Below are 24,322 nucleotides of genomic sequence, written 5' to 3' on the forward strand. Positions count from 1 at the left end.
TAAGAAATGAGTGACACAAGAAACATTTTTACACTCAAAGCTGTCTAATACACACCAGATCATTACCATATGTCCTCAGGTTTGGTTTTTTGGGTTTTTTTACAGAGTTGGCATAGATCCAGATGAAGATCTGAAAGCTAGAGCTGCGAGCCAGGTATGTCAGGCTTTTGGACATACATGCTGAATTTAAAAGTGTTCGATGTTTGGCAGATCATGACTGCATCTGTGGAAATGAGACATCTCAGAACACCATTTAATCCCTCAGAATCAAAGAGGAGAATGTGTAATGCTCAACTCTAGTAGGTCAGGTGTATGAAAATATTTTTCGGTTATTTTTCACATGGAAGCCTGAGTACATTGTGAAAGGGGGCTCCTGAACAAGCTGCAGCTGTTCATCTGTGCCTTTCCATTTTTTTGTCATATATATATATATATATATATATATATATATATATATGGTGCAGTTTCAGCTGCAGCACTGCCTGCAGCAGCAGGAGGAATCTGTAGAGTCAATGCACAGAGCCATGACCTGTGGCTCAGCACAGTGGGTGGAACAGCAGGGGGACTGAGGAACAGCCACAGTTCAACTGACAAGATGCCAAAGCAAAAAGCCAACAAGTGCCTAATGCTGGTGATACCATCCCATGCACCCTTCCAGACAACACAACTGGAACTGAAATTTAAATCATCCAGCAGTAACATAAATGTAGAAAATAAGCTGAGGAAGATATAAGATACTTTATTCATTTCAAAATATATCAGAGATACCACTAGGCAAAACTTTAATATATCTTATGAACTGAATATTCCTAACATTTACACATTGGCACATTTCTGAAGGCACATAAGGTGAATCTCAATTTTCATTGTAACAAGTAAAATTCAGGTGCCTAATTATCCTATTGTTTCTTTTAAAAGAAGGAAAACCAGTATTACTTACACTGACCACATCTTTCGTTTTACAGCACAATCACTGTTCATAAAGGTTTAGCATATCCCTTCATTGCACCATAGCAAGACACTGTTTTATTCTGAATATGAGGAGACTCATGCTAAATTCACTTTCCTAAGCCTCTTGGTAGGAATTCTCCAATGCCTCTGCCTCCAATTTCTGGACAAGAGCAGGATGCAGAACCATAGTCTATTCTTGACTGGAGTACAGAGATACAGAATTGCAGAAATTTTCTGCTTTTCAGCACTCATGAATTATCAAAGATCAGGGAATGCAGAATGCAGCATAAAGTTGACTGAATGCATGTTTTGCAAAAACCTGATTCCTTCAGAGGCTGCTAGGCATCTAATTTTCTCATTCTTTTACTGAAAACAAAAATAATAATGTTTATTTACAACAGTAACACATCCAGTGTCCCAGCCGTGCTCTGTGAATTAACACCTATCCCTTCTGACAAAACTGAGCAATACAACACAGAAGGTGTAAATAAATACAACATTTTTCATGCCCTATCATGTCCAGTTTAGCATTTCTTACAGTAGTATATTATACCTTGGAAAATAGTCTTGCTGTTCTGATTAGTCTTCCCTCCTCCCATGGTATTTTATTTTCATTTGTCTGACTTTTTTTTTATATTTGACATCTCAATGTTTTAGTAATTCAGACTTTTGCTGCATTCTCTGTAGCACTCACTGTTTTAACTCAGTACCTATCATAGTTACTCAAGTCAGGTTGTTTCTTCTAATTTTCTCTCTCCTCTCATCTCTCTCTCTCATTCCTCTTCTTCCCCTGTGTTTCTGTTTTCTTTCCCTTTATTTCCAAAACAATATTTTTATTTAGTTTACCTTTCATTACTTAGTTGCTTCCTAAGTTACTGTGTTTTCACAGTGGAAGCAGTTGATTTTCCTACACATCTATCCCTGCACAAATAACAGGTCAGGTGCCAGTACCTCCCCCACTGCCAGTGAAAGATTTTGCCCAGATGAACTTTGAACCACGTGCCCACTCTCAGTGCTGTTAATTGAAGCTTCAGGGGAGATTGTTCCAGAAATAAGAATGAAATATCTTCAAGAACAAGACGTTTAAAAGAGAGCAAAAATTAATGGAAAAGAAACCTCTAGGCTTCTCCCTGCTCAGTCAGAGCACTCAGCCAGAATGGGAAAGCTACAAGGTCTGCTACTGAGATTTGAATTTAGCTCCTCTGTAATCACTCTAACTACCAGGACATGTGTACCTTGCTGTGGGAGCATCTCAATCCATGTCTGTAACTATACCTAGAGGTTTTTTTTAGGGGCAGAATAAGCCTTAAAGACCTTCCACCTCAGGGGTACTATGTCAGATGCAACAGCAGTTCTATGACTGCAAAACCCTTTCCCTTCCTTACCTCCTCATCTTTTTCTCCCTTCTTTCCTTTGCCTCCCAAAAATTCAATTTTCTGTGAAGAGATTTGATTTCTTCAATAAATCTATGTACACAGTTATTTCTAAACTTCTGATTATGCTCTATTTTCGACTACCTGAACCAATAATTTTGGCAGTCAGCTGGCAGCAAATTCCAGCTCAATTTGTAAGACCAGAGCTTCTTCCCTAGAAAAGGTGTAGAGCCTCTTCATGTATAATTAACATCTGCACCTCACCATACCATGATCCATCAAAAGCATATCTCAGTTTCAATTCTGTCTTGCCACCCTTAAATTTATCATTAAATCATTATCACAGCATGAGCACAAACAAAAGGAAGTATCCTCATATCTATACCCATTTACTTATCGATGGACTGTCATAACTTAGTTCTGAAAGAAATTACAAAATACTAAAATAATATATATTATTGTATAGAAAATAGTATGTAAAAACAAACCACTTGGCTGCATATCATGTACATGCAGTGTATAAACAGCAAAAGCTAACTCTGAAAAGGAAAATGCCAGGACACAATCACTAAGCATAGTTACAAAGTTGGTCTATTTAAAAAAGGCAAAAGCTTTATGGCAGTGAGCTATTTAACTAAATTCCCATTAAAAAAGACAGTCAGTAGCATATTTCATTCACATGGCATATGTATCTCAAATTCTGCTATGTTAACTTCAGTTGAGAGAGGGTAACTACATTTTCTACAAGCACTTCAGAAAAAAAGCTGAAGATATGCTATTGATCTCAGGAAAAAAATAAATAGTATCCAAAATGCTTATCAATATCATTTCTGTTAAGCTAATCTGCATACTTTATTTAACTGTCCCTATGTCTTTGTAAGTATAATAAGGAATTTAGTTACACTGTTCTCATCAGTTTCATCTGCCAGCTGGTTGGTGAATTTATTGCAAGGACTAATGAGAGCAATCTCCATATGGGCAATTCCCATATGGAAGAAGAGATGTGAAAAACTTTGGCATTTTCCCTTCCCAGAGAGAAATACTTTTACCTCTCTGAACTGCAGAGAAAGTGAAAAGTTACTCTTTAAAATCATAGATCCAAAATAGGATCCAAGGACCTGTGAGAGCCCTGAAACATTCACACCAGCATCTCCTGTTCTCCCTTGCACTGTTTCTGCAGGGGCTGCACTCCAGATAACCACCCAGATTCCCACTACTGCAAAAGCTGATAACACAACACAGATTTCACAGACAAAAGGAGGAAGGTGCAACATGTCAAACTAGAAATAAAAGAAGGCCCAGGTCAGGACCAGAAAATCCCTGGGGGATTATACCCTTGTGTAGATTCCTTTGTCCACTGCTTTCAACAAATCATTTTCCTGAACGAGGAAACCTTTTCCTTAAGAGGAAGCTAGAGGTACAATGAGCTTGGAAAGAGGAATTAACCAACAACAACATTACCATTCAAACAAAGGACACAGGCCATTTACAGAGCTCACTGTGCTTTTAACAAGCTGTCCTCTGCTCCACACAGGAGTAGCCCACTCCACAATATGTTTATTTCCATGTCTGTCCTTCTCTTCCTCATCTCTACCCCTGTGAGCTCAAGTCTTTCCCTCTCCTTTATTCAGTGTTCTTGTTGTTCTGACCTAACACAGATTTTGCCTACAATCACACTTCCTGCTTAAATGTTTGAACCCTTTTCCCAATCTTTATCTTGCCAAAATGCACTTTTAGATGTTTAGAGCTTGGAAGAGTGTTCTGCTGCTTGGTCAGGGATTAGTACCATCTTCTCCCCCCTCCCCCCACAGCTTCCCCAGTTACTGGGAACAGTTACTAAAATACTCAATTCAGTTAACAAGGAAACAGACTCCAAGAATAACAGTTGTCCTATTTGGTGCATTTGCACATTCAGTGCAACCACATTAGCAAAATCATAACAGCTGCAGCATGGATTCTGTCTAACCTTATTCAAAACTAAATGACGTCAATGTTCCTATTGTTCCAAATCTCCCATGAACAGGTTGCCTGGGAACTAGACCTTACACTTTTGAGGGCCAGACCATTGACATTATCATCACCAATTTACATGTATATTAAGCTATTATAAAGTATTCTAATAGATTAAAACATGAAAATTAACAGATCCATTGATTTAAAAGTGCATAAAGAAAAATATTCTCATTTAAACTAACCTAACTTACCACAAAACAAAACCAAGACAACAGCTGAATATCCTTAGAGAACTGGCCATCCCATTCATCATTTCATCCTGGTAGTAATTCTTCCACTAGTACTGATGTGATACCTAGAGTATGACTAAACTGGCTGTCTTTGTACAGATAACTTCCTAATTTATTATTCCAAATTAGGACCCTGAGGAAAAGGATAGTCCACCTCTCAACCTGTGCAGAAGGTTACAGAATTAGCTTGCAGAGTGAAAAGGGTATTTTGAGCCTTGTTAATTCAACTCATGTTCCCCTCCCCTTGGAAAGAAGTATAGAAAGGACTTTCCTAGTTATGAGAACATCTCAATCCCTTTGGGAAAGACATTTTGTTAGATACACACAAACAGCCTCTGATCTTGTAGGAGTAAACTGAAGTAGTCCCACAACGGCAATTAAATCAAAATATCATTTTATTGATCTCAGAGCATAGCACTTCTCAACTGCTTTAAAAAAATTGGAATCATTCATAAGAGTAAATGCTACATTCTTACAATGAGTGCAGCAATGAGAAATGTGCTGTATGAGCCAATTTTCTCCTGAACTGATTCACAGGGATGACATTTGTGCAACAATAAAGCTTTTTAAATTAAAGGGAAAAAAGTGCATTTAATTGTAATTTGGTGTGACACGTATTCTTAATATCGGAGCTCCGTGTTTTATTTATTTTATAAAATGCTTCTCACTTCATTCCTTTATTTTGCAGAGTGCACCTAACTTGGATAAAAACACAACCAAAGCTGAGAGTGCGTGGCTGTTCAGAATATGGTATGGCTTTGACCACAAGTATCCTTTTCTGTTATAAATCATGAATGAGAGTTGCACTAATATTTGCCTTAAAATATTTAAGAATCAAAAACTATTTTACTTTTAAAAACCAAAACAAAAATGTAATCTATTTTAATGTGTTACTAAGGAGAAATTTTGCAAGACCAAGGCAGCAGAAGGTCCAGCCATGCTGAGGCTATGGGAAGAGGGAACAAGTTAAGGAGCTCTGGGCTACAGCAGCATATAAACAATTCATTTAAATTAATTAACCTTCTTAAATTCCTGGATAAAACTAATCCAATCATTAATTAGACATGGTATAGATCCTGTGTTTGGGGAACCAGGAGGTTGGAGCCAGAAGCAGCCAGATGCCTGCTGCCTGACCATATACTCAGAAAGCAGTAGCTACCTAACAAAAAAATAAGACAACACTGGTTTACCCACACCTCTAATAAAACAGAGAAAGAGGCACCCATTATTAAAAGCTCCCAGAACTTTCCTGAAACTCATGCTTCCTAACCCCTGGATTCCTTTGTGCTTTTATTCACACTCCCACTGAGGCATGTGTAGTACAGACCCTAAATATGGGTGTCTGATGCTTTACTCCAGGAAGTCTGGTTTCCATGTCTTTTGCATTTCAAGAAAATATTTTAAGTGATGAAAGAACATCCTCCCTAAGCCAAGGCAGAACATACAGTCTGACACTAATGCCTGTGCAAAAACTGTAAACACTACCATTCTGATTTATTGTCATTTTAAACTGACTCTGCACAGGCTTTGCACAGCTGCCCGTGAGATCCCACAGCAACAATCCCCCCCAAGCCTTTAGCAGAGACACACAGTGAATACAAGAGAAGCCCACCTGCTGATTTCCATGCATCCTGGCTCAGGAGCTGAGCAGGTAAAGCCCTGCCAATACTGTCTCCATTATCCAACAGCATTCCTATTGGTCAGTCACCCTGCACTGTTGAGCAGAAATTAATGTTCAGGCTACATATGTGTTTGTCCTGATACCAGCTGCAGCAAAATACAATGAAATATTTCAGCTGATAAAAAGGAATTCTTTGGGAATACAGCTTCCTTGGAGAGTTCAACTGAAGTTGTGCCTCAAAGAGACTTTTGATGGAAAAACATATTTTTGGTTGGAAATGAATGGTTTTTCCTTAATTCATCTACTCAAGCAGTTTTAAAGGCCAAAAAGCACTTAGCATTAAACTTTTTCCCTTGGATAATTCTTCAAGAATACATAGAAATAGTAGGTAAATGTTATATGAAGTGAGAAAATATGTTTAAATGTTAATGTTGAGTACCAACACTACTGGCTTTAACTACCCCTTTTTTCAGAAGGAATAGCCTGTGGTGGTGGTACATCCTAGAAACTCTAAGTCAGAAGGAACAGATGAACAGGGTGAGGGGAAGGGGGAATTTTTCCTCTGAAGATAAAAAAATATAAAAAGAGCAAGCAAAAAATGCGGAAGGCAGGAGCAGGAGAGAAGCATAAATTAAAGACATGAAAGAGAACAAGGGCAGAGATAGAAAACAAGGGACAGAGGCAGAAGAGGGAAAGAGAAACCAATGTGAAAAAGTCAGACAGCAGTACGTGCAAAATGAAAAGTCTGTAGAAGGCACCAGAAGCACCACTTCTCAGAGATGATCTGTATGGTAGAGATCTTGAATATGGGTGCCTGATGCTTTATTCTAGAAATTCTGGTTTCGATGTCCTTTGCATTTCAAGAAAATATTTTAAGTGATTTTAAAAAATAGAATTTTTTAAACAACACATTTATTCATGTCAGTCTTACTACCAGTCAAAGCAATAATCTTTCTTTAGAATTCAGATGTTGAACAATTATAGCTGTGCCATTACCATAAAATATATATTTATTACAAATAATACATCTACATTTCACTAATCCTGAAAGTGTATGCCCATATTCCTGCATGGAATGATAGTTCAACCCACTAATGCTGTGACTCACAGCTCTAAGCTTTTCTTTGGTAAGACTATTTCTGAAAGACGTTCTTTTCAAGGAAAGAAAAATTATTTACCCAAACTTTCTTTTGCCCTTCCCTACCTAATATTATAAAGCCATGTTGCCAGATTTAGAAGAAATTGCCATGTAGCATAGTACTTGTCCCCCGTACAAGATTGCAGAGAGGATTATGATAAAGTTTTCAAAGAAAAGATACAGCAAACTAATAACCTGTGTCACAGCTGAGACAGCCACGATACACAGAGTATTATCATACAATTTCAGAAGGCTTTAAGCATTCTCCCATACGCAGTAACACCATACCTAATCAGAAGGCTTCAGGTGTCTGCCCATACAGAGGAACATCAGATCACCTCAGAAGGCTGCAAGCAGCTGCCCTTCTTGTTCTTTGTCCCAGCCTTTTATCCCCTCATGCTGATGCCCTGCCCCTGTGTGCCCTCTGCTCCCTTTGGTGTTGGTCAGTGCCCCTGGGCACTCCATGGCTCATTGCTGTCAGTGCTGCTCACAGCTGTGCCACTGGGGATGAGGCTGGGCCAGCCCCATCCCAACCACCACAGACTGTGTGCCTACATATCTGTTCATGTACTTCGAAAGCATACAAGACTGTGATATTTCTATAGTGTGACATTTGCTCTTAGGCATTAACACAAATCTACCCACTCTTCTGGCAATAATATCTCTTATACTTATATTTATTTCACAGGAGGAAAGCATGAGGGAGGAAATATCACTAAGGAAACTAAAAAGTTGTGCTGTTCCCTTGCTGTCATTATGAATGATTTCCAGTTAGTTCAGTGATCTTAGGCAACATGCCATGCTGGGGTAGAACTATGAAAAAAATCCCTGCAATTCCGTTTGAGAATGACATTTTATTTTTATTTTGAAAGAAACATCAGGAGCCTGATCCAGAGCCAAATGGATTCAATGAGGATTGTATTCTTTCAGCAAAAGTTTCTTTGAATCAGGTACTGACACCTAGGAAGAATATATTGTTCTCTAAAATCTAGGCTAAGAAATTATAATATTGACATAATAAAAATGAAGAATAGATCATTTTAGTAGATAGAGTTACTCTCTTGGATTTCCATCTCAATAATTTAAACAAGAAAAATGCAAAATAAAATAGTTGCATCTGACAGGGGGCAACTTCCAGTGAGTCAAGTATTGTTTTTACAGCCTACAGTGCATTACTCCATTTGAAGCCATAATATCCTACTGAAGGCTAGTGGGAAAACAGAGGAATAAACAAAGGTTTCAAGATTTTTTCAGGAGAAATAGACACCACAGATTTACAATCCAGCATTATATATACATCTTTAAAATGTTGTGGTTTTTCAAAACAGATGTAGGCAAGTTTAGCTAATGAGTAGGTGGAAATTGCCTGAAAGGGCAAGAGTCTGTGTGTATATGGGCAGCACTCAGGGTAACTGTGAGCAAAATTTTCCCATTCCACAGCATCCCCGAAAAAGTTCTAACTTTGCTCCCAGCTACGAGCAATTTGCTTTTAACTCTGCTCAGTCCCAGCCTCTCTACTTGCTTACTCTAGGCAAATATCCTCCTTTTGCCTGCAAAGTCCTAAGACATTGTGTACCTGACTAGAGCTGGAATTCCTCCTCTACACAGGCCTGGAATTCCAGTTACAATTCTAAAAATGAAGTGAAATTAGTGCAATAAAAGCATCTTGCAAGAAACCTTCACCTGGTTTTCCAGCTGCTCTAGACTAAACTCTGCACTAACTTCTGGGTTCATATAATTTTATACAAAGCTCTTCATCCACTAAATATTCATTCTCTCCCAGAATCCATCTAATTCTTGCTTCCTCATGTGGAGACATTCTTGCTCTTGCTGTCATCCATCAGGAAGAAAACTACAATTTTCACCCAACTTCTCTTGCTCTATAGTGAGAAGAGAAGGAAGGACTTGGGATTGCTACACAAAAGCACAAGAATAATGCAAAAATAATGGAAATTGAAGATAAGAAAAAGAGTGCAATGCATGCACTAAGATATTTCTGGAGAGAAATGTTCACCATCTTCATAAGGTGCAGCCCACACTGTGTCATGGGACAGGTACTTTGACAGTACCTAAAACTTGCATTGAAAACAAAAAAGTTACTACATAACAGGAAATCTTATGCAAGATTAAATAGAAGAAAGCAAGAAGGGAAGGAAGAGGGACAAAGACATCAAATGCACAGTAAGTTTCTTTAAATACTTTGTGTTAAATTGCAAGACAGGTTTTGGTCCTACTGAGGGCAAAGTGTAATCCTGTTTTTGTGGCAAAGGGATGAGGATGGCAGTGCCCATGGTGTGGCCTTCCAAGACTAACACAGCAGAGCACCAAGGCTCCTGTCTTTGGCAGAAGTGAGGAGCCACAGGGAGGCAAGAGAGGGACTGTGATTGTTGTCAGCTGGCTGGGGTGGCTTCCCGGAGCATTGCAATGGCAGCCTACTGCACCCCTGGTACTGCTCAAGCTACCAAAGAACAATGCAGCTGCCTAACTTCGCACAAAACTCTGCTTTTTGAGTGGTTCACACACACTGATGCCTGGAAAGCAGAGGGAGGAGAGCTTTCTCCTTCTATACAGATTTCTTTCCAATCTGAGTTACTAACACTAAGGTACACTGAATAAAAGCAGATGTCTGGGCCAGAGTGAGACAATTCTCCATAAAGTAACTCCTTAAAGTGTTTCTGCGTAAACTGCAGTTGTCCATCGAAATTCATGCCTTTCAGTTTGGTTAAAAAAAAAAAAAAGCTATTTATGTTCTTTGCACTTGGCTGAAATCCATCAGCCAAAAGGAATTGCATTATTCGTAGACTTCAAATGTTTATCCTCCTTATCAGGGCACCTATCATTTTATTTCTCCTGTGCTTTGTACGTGGATAAAACAGACATAATGGCTGACTATTGAGCAAGATAAGTACTATTCTGTGCCTGGGAGAAAATGGAAAACCTACTAAAAGCAAAAGTGCATTCTGGAGTGAACTGACAATCAAAGACAAATTCAGCATTTTGTGGTCTTTTCAGCTGAATTTTCCTTCTGGTTGGTTTGTCACTCTCATATCAGAGTCAGACATCTTTGGAAGGAAAAGGCAAGGAAGAGCCTAAAAGCATGCTTGCTGTTTTCTTTTACCTACTGGAGAACTAAAAGTTCCTTAATTACCAGTACTCTGATTTATTCTTCTGTTAGCACTTCAGTAAAAACAGTAAAATTGCACATAGGGCCCTAGTTTTGGCCCAGAAATTCATTATGCTGCACAGTTTTCAAACAGAAAAGAATCTTATCTGAGAGACAATTCAGTCCAGTCATGAACCAAAGCAGCATTAGATAACACAGCTCAAGCCAAGCCAGGTACCACAGAAGCACTGCTGCAGAATGGGCTGGTAGGAAAGGTAGTCAGCATAGCACAGAAATTCCAAGAGAGCCCAAGAATCAGCTTTTCAGCTGTTAAAAGCAGATCATAAAAGCTGAGAGGAAAGCACAAGCCACAGTAAATGAGTTAGAGTGGATCTCATAACATGAGCATGACCAAAAGCAGCCGAGTGGCTGCTTTTAAGGCTTCCTCAAACAGTGCAAACTTAAACAGCACTGGGAGGGTCCCCAGAAGGGATTTTGTCCTTAGAAACAATTGCCTGGACTTGGTTCAAGGCTCATTCCCAAAATACATTTTCAAGAATATGATCTAGAAAAGCTCATGATTCTTTCTGCAGCACAGATAATCAGTATAGCTGATTTGGTGCTATTTCCTGACACTTTCAAGGACACAGGATTGTTGAAACTCTGCAAATTAACCTAATAAATAAACATGGCTAATAATTAACCAGAATAATAAGTGACCTCAGTTTGTCCTCCATTCACAGAAAGAAACCTAGATAAATAATTCTGAAACAATTCCACACTGAATAAGCAAGTAAAATCCTTTTCATTTGTAAAGTTTCACTCATATCAATTCTTTGAAAGTCTCGTTCATGTCTAGATATTTTTTTACAGTGAAAAATTACTAAGCATGACTGAAATAACAAGTATGAATGCAAAATTAAATACAAGTATTAAATGAAAAATATTTGGGTTTTTTATAGTATTTGACATATGATCCTTCTCACAGTTACACTGCATGGAGACACACATAATTATTCATTATCATTTCTTGATATTTTTATCCAAAAATGCAAATCTTTAAGCCCACCCTTTCCTCACCACAATCCTGGAATAAGGGAGCTTCAGGTATTTTGTTTCAACAAAATATAATCAAAAGGAAATAAAGCTTGAATTTGTACTCTTTAGATCTTTCATCCTGACACTAAGATTCAGTACATTGCAGAAAGGCCTGTTTACATGTTTAAAACAAAACCAAAAAAATTAAATTAGGGAGAAAAGGAACAGACAAGGGGAAACTATAGAAAAATAAGATCCTTTTTCATAGTCTAATCTTAACTCTTAAAGTTACATAAAATAATACAAACACTAAGTCATTCTGGAATAGGACTTTTTCTTGCCAAAGGTGTTACTTCACTATATATATCAAACTCCTTGATTTCTTTAAAGCATTCAAAGTACTATGCATTCCTTTTGCCTTTAAAGGAAGAAATAGTCACATGGGAGAAAATTTATGGGATTTAAAAAAAAATAAATATTCAAAATAATGGTTGAGCAATGCAGGGGTGGGACAAGTGGACGAGAACATGTCATTATTGTTGCAGTCTGAGGAGCAGGGAATGCTATCCTGGAACTGTTACCAAATCCTTGTTGTCATCTATCAGAGATGCTGCACCAGGTTTTCTGTTCTTTGCATCAAATGCTCATTGATTTTTATAAAAGTTTTGTACATCATCAAAGACAGAAACTGACCTGGAGCTTATTGTTGACAATTGCTTAGAATTACCAGCTTTTCTATTTAACATCCTGGCTCACATGACATATTATACCTTTTGTGTGTGCTGTTCTCTGAATTTATGATAAGAAGGACCTCAGCTGAATACAGAGACTTCTCCCAGATTCTAGGTGGCCCAATATAAGTACTTGGCTATTTATGCAATTAAATAACTTTCTTTTATGTAACATATTAAAAATATTAGAACATGCAATAGATAGAAATCACAAACATCAATCCCACAGGGGGTTTTATAATTTAAAAATAAAATTGTTCATAGGGGAAATATACTTTAGTCTTTCAAGTAGAAAACCACTCCAAAAAACCCAAACAAACAAACAAAAACAAATAACCCCACACAAAAAACACCTTCCATTTCTGCAGCTTACTTCTACCTGCACAGCTGCCTGTTACAGTATATGTAAAATGAAAATACAAAACTTAAAGTAGTTGATCTAAAGCTTAGTGAAGTAAATGGACTCACAGTTTATTGACTTGAACAAATTATAGTTTAAACCATCATAGTATCTGATTTTACTGATAAGTATTATCATTCTGTGTGACAATTCTTTATTTCCCTCCCCTTCTCACTTTATTATTACAGCAAACTGAAGGCTGACTGTACAAAGAAGTAGAAGCCAAGGCTTGTATTAGTCCACTCAAGCATGAAATTATAGTTTGTTGACTGACAATACTTAATAGCACCCAAGAGACCCAAATATGATATCAGAGTACCGGAAGCTTATAGCACAGATTTAATCAAGCATAACTTAAAATTCTCTTTCAAGTATTTTATTATTTCATTTACACCTCTGTATATGCAAAAAGTTACTCTGCAGTACATCTAAAGTGTTTTAAAGTGTTTTTCTGCATGTGTGTCTTCCACTGTTGTGTTTCCAGGCATTTAATGTATATTGGAATGCCTGGATGTGCAGCACATGCTGCATCTGTAATACCATCTATAAATGGCACTTCTTTCACAGCAGCAATTGTCACAGCAAGATACTGCTAATTATAACCTCACCTAGGCAAGAAATTGGTAATACTTCCTAGTAAGGGGCTGTTATTAATGTTAAATTACAGTGGTATTCCGGTAAAAGCTGGGAGACTAAAGGAATCAGGATGATTAATTTTATCAAGCAGGAATGGCAAAGAGCACATTTATGATCTTCCATCAGAAAATAGTGTTGAATTGAACTGTTTTGCAGAAAGATACAAATTCCTTATAAAGTCAATGATATGTTCTAGTGCTTCAATTAGGTGTGAACAAGACTCTCCACACAATTCTTAGTTGGAAGCTTGGTCTGTATTATTAGCATCCTCCCCATTTTAGGTGGTTGCTCTAAAAAAGCACCATTGCTCCCCTTAGTTTGTGTTGGCTATGATAGTTACAAGTTTAGATAAACTACTTTAGCACCCTAACACAGCAGCACCAATAAGGGTGAGGCAAATGTGCAACTGTGAGAGGAAAAAACTTTTTTTTGCCTCTAATTTTAAGAACACTCTGGCAATCAGCAATTCAAAGTGAAGCAATTTCTGGCAGCAGAGAAACTCAAGAGCCATTTCCTATTTCTGATATTGAAATAGGCACATGATTCCCTGGAACACGAACATCATCTTGCATTCAGACAGACTGTGAATCAACCAATCTTAGTACCAGTTCTTAATTCAGCTCTTCTCAAGAGGATGCCAAGGAAAGGTGGAAAGGACAGATCAGAGGGATGAGCACACTGATACAGGGCTAACATGTTAACATGAGGTATTGCAGTAGACCTTCACATCTGAATAGCTCACTTTAACTTTTGTCAGAGGATGTAAAAGTCCCAATACAAAGGCTGTCTTACATCCTACACTATAATACAAGCTTCCTGAAATGCATGCTTAAATGCATGAAGGAATGAAACAAGCATTTTGATCTGATTATTTTCTTCAAATTTTTTAGCTTGTGCTAATATTCCCAAAGAAAGTTTTAATCTCTTAAATATTTAATTTAAAATATTGCAAAGAATGTCTTATTTGCGCAGGCAATTCTACAGATTTTTTTATTTTGTTCTTCCATGTAATTACGTACTGAACACAGTTGTGCTATGAATAGTAAAATCTCATTCAAATTTTTAAAAAATCCTATTGCTGATGGACTTGGAGTGCTTTGCTATTTGTTCATTAGGAGCTTATAAGAAACGTTTTATTCAATTTGCTAAAAGCAAGCTGGTGCTTTTTTGAACTGATTCTGTAAATTGTTATTTATTGTATCCTTAGCAGGCAAATTTCTGCTCAGTGCTATCTATTTTAAACAGTAGAAAGCCCCAGCTTTGCAACATCTCCTAAATAGTTGAAGAGGAAGTTCCCCTCGTGTTTCATTTTGCTGCCTGTTCCACCAGGACCGGAGGTCTCTGCCCAGCTGTGTCCCAGCAGCAGCGCGTCAGCGGCACAGCGCTGCGGCCTGGGCTCACACAGTGCGGGGAGCTGGCAGCGCACACTGCAGCCCCTTCACTGCACATCTCTGCCTTCAGTGGCCTCCGTCTCAGACACTCCAGGTGAAAAAAGGCATCCCTGCTCACACTGTGGGAAATTCCCTTCATTCTACCTTGGTTTAAGTTGGGTTCCTTGAGGTGAAGTGTGAGGAAAGTGGATTTTTCCTCAGCGATTGCAGTGTCCTGCACAGCCTTGGCCATGCTGATGCTGTGCCCTTCTCTGGTGATCAAGCTCTCAGGTGGGAAGGGGGCACAGCCCTCAAGGGCACAAATCTGATTTACACTTCTACTACTGATCTAAAACCAGTTTGAGGAATTTTGAGCAGTAAAAATAACCCCTAATAATTCTGATACCATTAAGATAAGAAGCGATAGACTGTTCTTTAATAGGGAAGCACAGAAATTATTTTTACTCATAAAAAGACCAGTATAATTTGTTCAAAGGTTGAGTCCTCATTAAAGATACAGAATAGTGCATGTCACAAATGGTTAAGGCTTTGAAATTCTTTGTGGATTATTCACTGAAATTTGCATTGCTACACAGCATGAACTATTTTTGGATTCTGCATAAACAGAATATCTAATACAGAGTTACATTATAATGAAATATGCAATAATGCAAGTATCCATAGAGTGCTTTTCATGTACTGCAGGCATCCAAAAGTTTCAAATGCATAAAAGATGGTTACACTTGCTGCACAAATGACTGCATATGAGGTTCATTCCCATTTAGTTAAAACTCAGTAGTAAAAAATACATACATAAAGGCTGCTATGACACAGTTAAATTGCTATTGATATTTTGTATCATGGCAAGGATCAGTGGGAACAGGAGTGAATTAAGACTGTGATTGGTCACTAGAGCTTGGTCCTTCTAGCTAAACTGGAGACTCACACTTCGTGTGATGGAGAAAATGCTGTTTGTTAATGATCCATGAAAATGCAGATAAAACTACTCTGGATCAGATTGTTCCATAAGTTGCCATGCAAATTTAAAGAGGCAATATAAAATCATTATTTCATTTAGTTATCTTTGATTGTCAGTTCAATAATATCTTAGATTTTAAAATATAAGAAAAGAATGGTATTAAAATATAACACTTTTACATCCATATGCTGTCCACATGGAATATAATATTTTTCTATGGTCATTTCCCCAGCTTTCATTCTCACTCACAACAGTACAACCTCAGCAGCAGGACTGGAGAGAGAAAACATAGCCTCAACACAGGCTGATCTCTATCACGCCTGCTAGGATATTTTTAGGAAATAGAAACAGTGGTTTCAAACCCTCGTGGGCTAAGAGGAAGCAAAAATCCTGATCTTTCCCTTCACAGATCAGTGCTTTAACGCCTAGGCTATTATGTAAAAAAAATGGCCAGTAACTCACCTGGCAGCATGAGGGCTTTTTTGGTTGAATTCACTGCTGTCTCAAAGTGTTAGGGATGGTACAAGGACAACTAACTTAGCATGTCACTTTAGGAAATAAGGCAGAAATGAAATATCTTCAGAACCCTTTCCAAATTACAGGGACACTAAGGCATCCACCACTTTGATATGTCTCTTCCCAGCCCAGGGATATGATTAGGAAACTAAGGAGATTACTGGCTAATAATGCAGGTGACCTGTGGTTTATTCCTAACAGGGTAAAATGCCAACTGTGCTCCTTTTATGCACATTAACCAATTTTTACAAGCACACAAAGTACAGCTGAAAATTACATTGCTACTTTAACTTCTTACATAGCAATAAATACACCTACTTCTCTATGGTTTTGCTTTAGGCTCTGTTGCTACAGATTTAACAAAACAGCCATGTATTTATGGTGATAGTTTTACTTTTGCTCATAGCAGGGCTAGATCCTATTTTTTAAACATAAGTATATGGATGCTTCCATTATGGTGCAACTGCAAAATTAACATTATGCCTTGGACTGCTTTTTCTCAGTCTTCCTCTACTAACATATCTATAATCTGTACAGCACAGAATCGTAATCTGCTACCTATTTCAGAAATGGCACACTTAAAATATTTTCCTAATGTTAGACAGGTCTGATGACAATAGACATCTCCTGGACCAAAGCTCACTGCACTGAGCCTGGGCACGCAGCAGTTCTGAGTGCACACAGTGGGTGTCCAGGGACATCCCTACAGAGCTGCTCAGATAAACCTGACACAAGGCATGAAGCAAGTTTAGGGCATTATTCCATGCACACAGGGGCAGGCCCACTCCACACAAATGAGCCCAAACACTCCCAAGGCAGCTCTGCCTCCCTGTGCTAGGGAATTGGCACCTGAAACTGCAGAGAGTTGTGCCAAGCTGGAGCTGCTGCCTCCTGCACGCACGCTCAGGAACAGGGCAGGGAGTTTGGCTACATAATAGAGCTGTAAGCAAAAAGCTGTGGATCTGATCAGCCTGGAAGCTCAAGGCAAATGCATCACAAGGGCTTTCTCAGGAATTCCTCAGAAGATACACAGGGAACACTCTCCCATCCCCCTTCCATGAAAGGTGTCCTTCTCTCTGGGATGGGGAGGGAGTTCCTGCAGCAGAAGCTTCAGCAAGATTTTGCCTCCCTCTCCATGGCTTGTCACTACAGATAGATATTTTCTACTCAAAATTTCTGCAGAGCAGTTGATCAGCTGCAAAGCAAATAGCTATGACTCAGTTTATCACAACAACAGAATGGGAATTAATGTTAACAAGCTAATGCTTCATCTGATTGTGAGAAGCTTTTTTAATCTTGTTTCTAATTAATTTTGACAGATTGAATTAAAATGCTTATTTGCTTTGCACTTGGTGCATGAGGATATTCCTGACTTCCTCTCGTAAGACATGCTGTCAGCACCAACCTTTGTGAGCCCTTTATTTTCTAGGCACAGGACAAGAGGACGAAGGCCTTACTTCCATTTGTTAAGAGGCTTCTATTTTTCCTTATTTTTATTTTGTTTTGAATTTTTCAGATGTAGAAGTTTTATTTTAACTTGGATAATACATAAGCTCCCATTTTGACTATGGAGCCCCCTCACTATATTCTTTTTAAAAGCCTTCCTGTGTTAGTTCCAGCTGAAGTATCAGAGGAATAGATCTCTTATCCTTCTCTGTACTTTCTGTCAAAACACTTGGAAGAAACCTTTTTGAGCCATTTCAGCTGGAATTAACAAGAGAAGACTGATTTCCTAAGGTATGCATTCCTTCTCCTGACAGTCAAGGAGACAGGCTGCTTCGGGAGAGAAATGACTTTTCTTGCATTCTTTTTCCCCTTCTGATGCATGAACAATTCTCATTACCATTCATTTGAATTCTTGTTGCTTGCAGGGGTGGGTGTAAGTTCCTCAGCAATGAGCATTTTTTAGAGCTCCTGTGTGCAAAACTGTAACCATCAAACAATGCTCAGGACTAATTCTCATGAGCTACAATCTATCACAGTCAGGAGATTATTGGATTCCTGTGATTCTGTACCCTGTGCCTTAATGCGTGCAGTTTTGATGACTGCTGCTAGAGTGCACAAATTTCAGGAAGGGGAAACAAAAGAGGTGAGTAAAGTATTACAGGAAAAAAAATCACAGTAAATTATAAAGATCTTGGAAGGTCAGGAGGTATAACAATTTGGCAAAGAATTTCAGCCAGTCCCCTTAGACTACATGTTAACCACACTTATAAAAGGCATGGCATTAGAGCACACAGGTGACTTTCTTGATCTGTTTAAAAAAAAAAGAAAAAAAAACTACAGTTACAGAAATTATTCTAAAAACAGCTTACAGGAAAAGTACATAGATCAGTTACATGCAAAAAACAGCACAGAATTCACTGCCATCTTATATTAGCATCAATAAAATAACAACTGGCCCAACAAAAGAGTAAATCCAAAATAAGCCCTTTGGAATGAATGGAATTGATATGACTCCTGACTTAACTTAGCTCTTGCTCCAAGTGCTGAACCCAGCACACATGGACTCAGTTATTCTGCCTTAGAATTGCTGTAACTGAGGGCAGAATTTTCCTTGGTGACTCCTTCCAGTTGTTTCATTGGGGTGGTAAGAGTGATGTAAAATCTTCACCAAAAAAAAAAAAAAAATCAATGAGATCTTGTCCTTTTGATGGTCCTAGATCATTTTATGGGAGTGATCTAAACTATGGCATGTCATCCATTATTTAATAACACCATCTGCATAGAAGAAACAAGACTTTGATCCGCCCCAATCTGTAAGTTAAAAGATCTCCATAAATCAACAGGTATTCTTTTCATAGATTCATTGCCTTTATTGGAATCAGCCATTTTCTCAGTATTATTCCACCGTTTTCAGATTTTAATGTTTCCTCATGACTGGTTTGAAGAGGGATTTAATTGTACATATGCCCGTAGTATATTTTTTTAAGTTTCCTGTATATTAAATGGCATGAATTAGATATGTGAAAACTTAGAACAACCCTTTTCATAAATATTAGTTAAGCCACAAACAATATAGTACAATTTCAAACTGAGCCATTCAAAATCTTTGTATTTACTGTGGAAGGCAGCTTCCATAATTACACAAAAAGCCTCCCACCAGTGTAATTATCTCCACTTTTCCTCACTAGGACAAATCGCAGTACTTTGAACTGATCTATAAGGGGAGAAATACAGGATCACATATTTAAACATAGCTCTCCTCCTCCAGCCTGAAAATTACAAGCCAGCAAACTTGCAATTCAGACAAGCTTGCTGAGGTATTTTCTCTAGTACCTGGAGAAATCTCCAAGGCAGAGAATTCTCTGCAAAGGATGCAAGAAGAAAAGGTTCTGCCCACTACTCAATTGTGTCTTGGTAATCTGTGAAACTCTGAAGTAGCTGAATTTCATCCCTACCCCAACCCCCAAGAGCACTGAGTTGTCCTCCATTTGAAAAATCAGCACTTTGTTCCTGCGACACATTTTAGCTTCTATTTCATTTAGACACTTTTTAAAAATATTGTTCCTTACAACTCAAGTGTACATCTCTTGAGGTTTCCCATTCTTCAGTTAAATATACCCAGCATGGCCACTGCTTAGGGAATTACAAGCTCTAACACCAACAGGCTGTGACTAACAGCCAGTGGAGAAGGCAAATTGCTAACCTCGTGTGAATGGAAGATTATTTTATGACATTCAAAAGTGTTTGATAATGCCCCGTTAATGAAACTTCAGTTGCTCTTCATTCCTGACAGACGAGAGCACATTCTGTGTCTTCCTAGATGTATTGGCTATGACAAGCCTTGCCTGTCTGCTCCTGGCAGTGCAGTGCCTGTCCTGAGAACGGAGTCAGTTCCAGGGACTGATCCCTCTGAGCAGCAGCAGGAGCAGCCTGGGGAAGCCACACCGAGGACATCACTGCAGCTAGGGGATAAGGGACAAATCAGAAGAACGAACTTGGGCATAACATAAACCAAACAATGTCCTGTCTCGCGGAGCTGACAGGTCCTCAAACATTGAGGTAAGCTTTGTCTCCAGTCTTGGGAGGCAAGGATGGGCAAAAGATTACACGATTGTTTTTTTTTTTTGTTTTTTTTTTTTTTAATAAGATGCACAGCAATATCCTTCAGTGCTGAGGGAACATCTGGGCAGGAGTAGAGCTCTGGCTCACCCAGTCCCTTTTCCACACTCTCCCAGCACAGTCCAGGCAGCCACTGAACCCCAGCAGCCTTGCGCAGGGCTGTGTGTCCCAGAGGCAGCACACCCCTCTCCCCAGGCAGGGCTTTAGGGACCCCAGCTAGTCCAGCAGCCATGGAACAGATGGGCACTTACACCACTCACACCACATCACTCCCATGGTGACTGTCTGTGGTGATTCTTCAACACCACAGCGTGAGCCTAGGGTGGGCAAGTGGCATCATTTTTCCTTTTTAAGAAAATTAAAATATGGATCCGTAGATTTTTTTTTTTCAGCAATTTCTTGTTCTTCTTTACACTAATGTTCCCCTAAAAACCAACACTCCCTTTTCTGTGCTTTTTATTTCTATGGGAAATTTTGAATGCTGAAATCTCTCCCAAATACTTCAAATATTGGTCATGACTGGTTCCCACAGCACTGATTCTATGCCATGTGGCACCAGTAGATATCATCCACCCCTGAGCATGAATCACTTTCTGTAATGATTGGCATTTTCACCAATTAGGAATCCTTCCATGAGATGCACATGTCAAAACAGTATGCAAGTTTGTTTTCATGCTGCTGCTATATGTCTCAATTTGTTAATACTGCTTGGACATAAAAAGCAAGAATATTGCCCAACTTCTATGATTTTTTTTTTCTCCCCTTAAAAAAGGGCTCTAATTTTGGGAGTCAAATTTCACAAAATAAACTAAATAGTCAAGAACTGCTGAATTAGAAATACTGCAAACTTTTGAGAAGAATCTTAAGGGAGTTTCTACTTACCACAAATTTTAGCATATGACAGAGGTCTGCAAGGTAAAGGACCTTGGACTTCCATGCCCAGAATCTCAGCAGTTTCACTGTGTAACTTGCCAAAGATGCATGGGACATGATCAGCCCCAGTGAAATCAAGGGAAGCTTTTTATCTCTCAATATACACAGATTTGGGTCTCTTTGGTCCCAATTTCCAAAACCAAAGGCCTTTAATGCATGTGTAAGAAAAGTCTGTCAGCACAAGTCTCAAATCACCCTACAACAGTTATTCTTTCAAAAGCATGTATAATACAAATATTCCTGTTCCCTGTTTGCAGCTGAATAAACCACAGTACAGAGCCTTCAAGTACCAGATATTCATTACTACAGATTCAGTAATAGTAAATTGCACCTGCAACTTTGCTTTGAAAGATGATTCACACTTTTTATAAGGATTTTTTCCTCTCCACAAGTAGTAGTTATAAAAGTATTTGCCAACAGAAAGGAAAAGTGTTCATGGTATGGAAAACAGTCTAGAGAAAAAAAAATACCTAGGATGTTTTAAACTATCGGAAAGAAAGAAAACATTAATTTCATAGATCTCTATTTTGCTATTGTTCCAGCTCTTATCAAAACTTTCTCATCAGATTTGCTGTCATGAGAGAAGCAAGCCACAAAACTGGCCAGTGAGCATTTCTTATGCTATCAAGTGTGCTGCCTGCAGGCAGCAAAAATAAATAAGTTGATATTGGGAAGAAATACCAGAATGAGAAGTTTGTGAATTGTGCTTTTGTGCACATGTTAAACAATTGAAGAGAAGCAAAAATAATATCATTTCTTTCATAAAGATGGGAGTGATGAAGAATGCCAGTTACACAATCTGCCGCTCCATAAATGCAGAACTGAATGCTTCTGCATCTAAAAACACATATGCTGCTCCATTGAAAAAAAAATGGGTTTTTTTCATAATCCAAAGGAAAAAAACAGAAGGGAAAAATGTAAGGAAAGCAACTGATATAATAAAGTAGGTGGAAGAAAATATTAGTGGTATCAGAATAGGTGGAAACATTTCCACTGAGATCACTGAAGACAGGATTTCCACTGCACCTCTATACTGGATTGAAAGCTTTTCTCTTTGAATACTGACTCATTGTGACAGTGAAGAATATTTTTAGTGACAACAAAAGGCAATTTTCTTGCAGAAGGGATTCTAAATAAAGGTCAAGTAAAACTGTACATAAGCTCGAGGTCAGGTTTAGTATGGCCTTTTGGACATAAAAATGAGAAATAGTTTCCTGTTTCCAGCAGCTAAAAAGTAAAAATTTTGGAAGTCTTTCTTGACCTACTTATATGTGGAAGCCTGATGACTTCAGAGTACTTCCTACTGGGAAAAAACATTTAATAGCAGCTGTCCTTTCCAAACTGCACACACTTGCCAACACTAAAAGATATGTACTCCTATTTTCCTGCTCACCACAAAGTACATTTTAATATTCTACAAACACCTTATACTAACAAAAAAATGTATCATTTCCCAAAAATTAATACAATTTCATTAGCTATTTGAAAATTCATGTTAGACTTTTCCCCTTTCCATGGATTACTGTACATTTTCCTTCTCTCTTCTTTCTCTGTAAGGGAAGAAAAATGATGTTTTCTAAGGGAATGATTCACTGGTTTCTGCAGCTGGATTGTCAGCCTTGGTCAGTCCTGGAGAAGCCAGATGAGCACTTGTTCTTACTTGAGAGGTGCTGTGCATTTCTTTCACTTCAGCTCTCACCAGGTTATTATTTTCTTTGCAGTAATCTAATTTGGGGAAAATCCTTTAAAGTACCACAGGCAGTAAGAAAGGGAGTAAAATGCACCTTCTTTCACTGTTCAGATCAATAAAATATTAACTGCTAACTGGCAACTTTTTGAACAAAGTGAAGCTTATGTAAAACACTGGTCTTTTAGAATCTGATTTATCTCACCACAGTCTTCACAGATTAACTAAATAGATCCAAGACCTGGCTCTTAACTAGCATCCCTAGATTTAGAATAAATTCTAAAATGTTTGACACAGCCTTATATTCTGCTCCTATTAATCTGCATTTTATGGCATTTTCTGTGTTTTGCTATCTTTGAATCTCATCTCAAAAGCTCTATGTTTACAGTAGGCTGACATATTCATGTGACCTTCAGGTATCTTTATTGCATTCTAGATTTATTTCCCGTATCTTGAACTTCATGGTGGAGCCCCGAATTTCATCTAATATCATGATGAGAATCCCACAGCAATCTCTTCCCCATCTGCCCTTTCCTTTGTCATATTTCTGTGAGGAAGCCAATACTGTGTGCCAATCTAGAACAAACCAGCCATATGTAGCAGTATGAGGAGCAGCTGAGGTCACTTTTTGTTCAGCCTGGAGAAGAGGAGACTGAGGGACACCTCACTGCAGTTACAGCTTCCTCATGAGGGGAAGAGGAGGAGCAGGCACTGACCTCTGCTCTGTGCTGACCAGTGACAGGATTGAGGGAATGGCCTGAAGTTGTGTCAGGGGAGTTTTAGGTTGGGCATTAGAAAAAGGTTCTTCAGCCAGAGGGTGGATGGGCACTGGAGCAGGCTCTTCATGGAAGTGGTCACAGCACCAGCCTGGCAGAGCTCACAAGTGTTTGGACAAGGTTCTCAGGCACAGCATGTGATTCCTGGGGTGTCCCGTGCAGGGCCAGGAGCTGGACTCAGTGATCCTGATTTATCTCTTCCAACCCAGAATATGCTGTGATTTCTGTTATGCTGCGATTTCTGTTATGCTGTGATCATCAGTGTTGAACTAGTAACATTTATCTACCAGATCAAGAAGGCTTTCTTGAAGACAGACTTTATCTTCTTCTAAGTTTCTCAAGGACACTGTGCCCTCGCACCACAGTGTGATGGCATGTCTGTACCTACACTGATATCTGCCATATGAAGAAGAATTAGGTCCTGTTGCTTTGACAGGTGTGAAAGACATCGCATGAACTTCAGGACAGAGGACAGGTAAGTAATATCCTCACATATGAGGTATCAAGCAATTATTTTCCATTTTAAGCACTTTTTAAAATCAAGATATAAAACCACTGTACTAATTTAATTTCTGTCCTGACTAGAAGTATCTGAGGGTTCCTCATAGGGGAGACAGAATGTGTCTCAAATATCATTGAATTATTTGATAAATGCATAATGCTAGATAAAAAACTTTATGCTGCCTGGCACACAAGCTGTTAAGTCCCTACTATTAAATCTGATGCCTGGTAGTAAATCCAAGCTAGAATGAGGAATAAAAT

At 38.6% G+C, this 24,322-nt stretch overlaps 1 protein-coding gene across 1 annotated transcript in view; it reads left to right on the top strand.

Annotated features, from left to right (window-relative positions):
• The window catches only part of SLC9A9 (solute carrier family 9 member A9), a 173,895-nt gene that overhangs the window by 131,031 nt on the left and 18,542 nt on the right, over positions 1-24,322 (top strand). The window contains exons 13-14 of the mRNA XM_041414482.1: positions 106-154; positions 5,256-5,335. Coding sequence (XP_041270416.1) covers positions 106-154; positions 5,256-5,335 — 129 coding nt within the window. The remainder of the gene's footprint in view (positions 1-105; positions 155-5,255; positions 5,336-24,322) is intronic.

The sequence above is a fragment of the Onychostruthus taczanowskii genome, unplaced genomic scaffold (genome assembly GCF_017590055.1).
Source record: "Onychostruthus taczanowskii isolate IOZ18803 unplaced genomic scaffold, ASM1759005v1 scaffold45, whole genome shotgun sequence".
NCBI classification, from domain to species: domain Eukaryota; kingdom Metazoa; phylum Chordata; class Aves; order Passeriformes; family Passeridae; genus Onychostruthus; species Onychostruthus taczanowskii.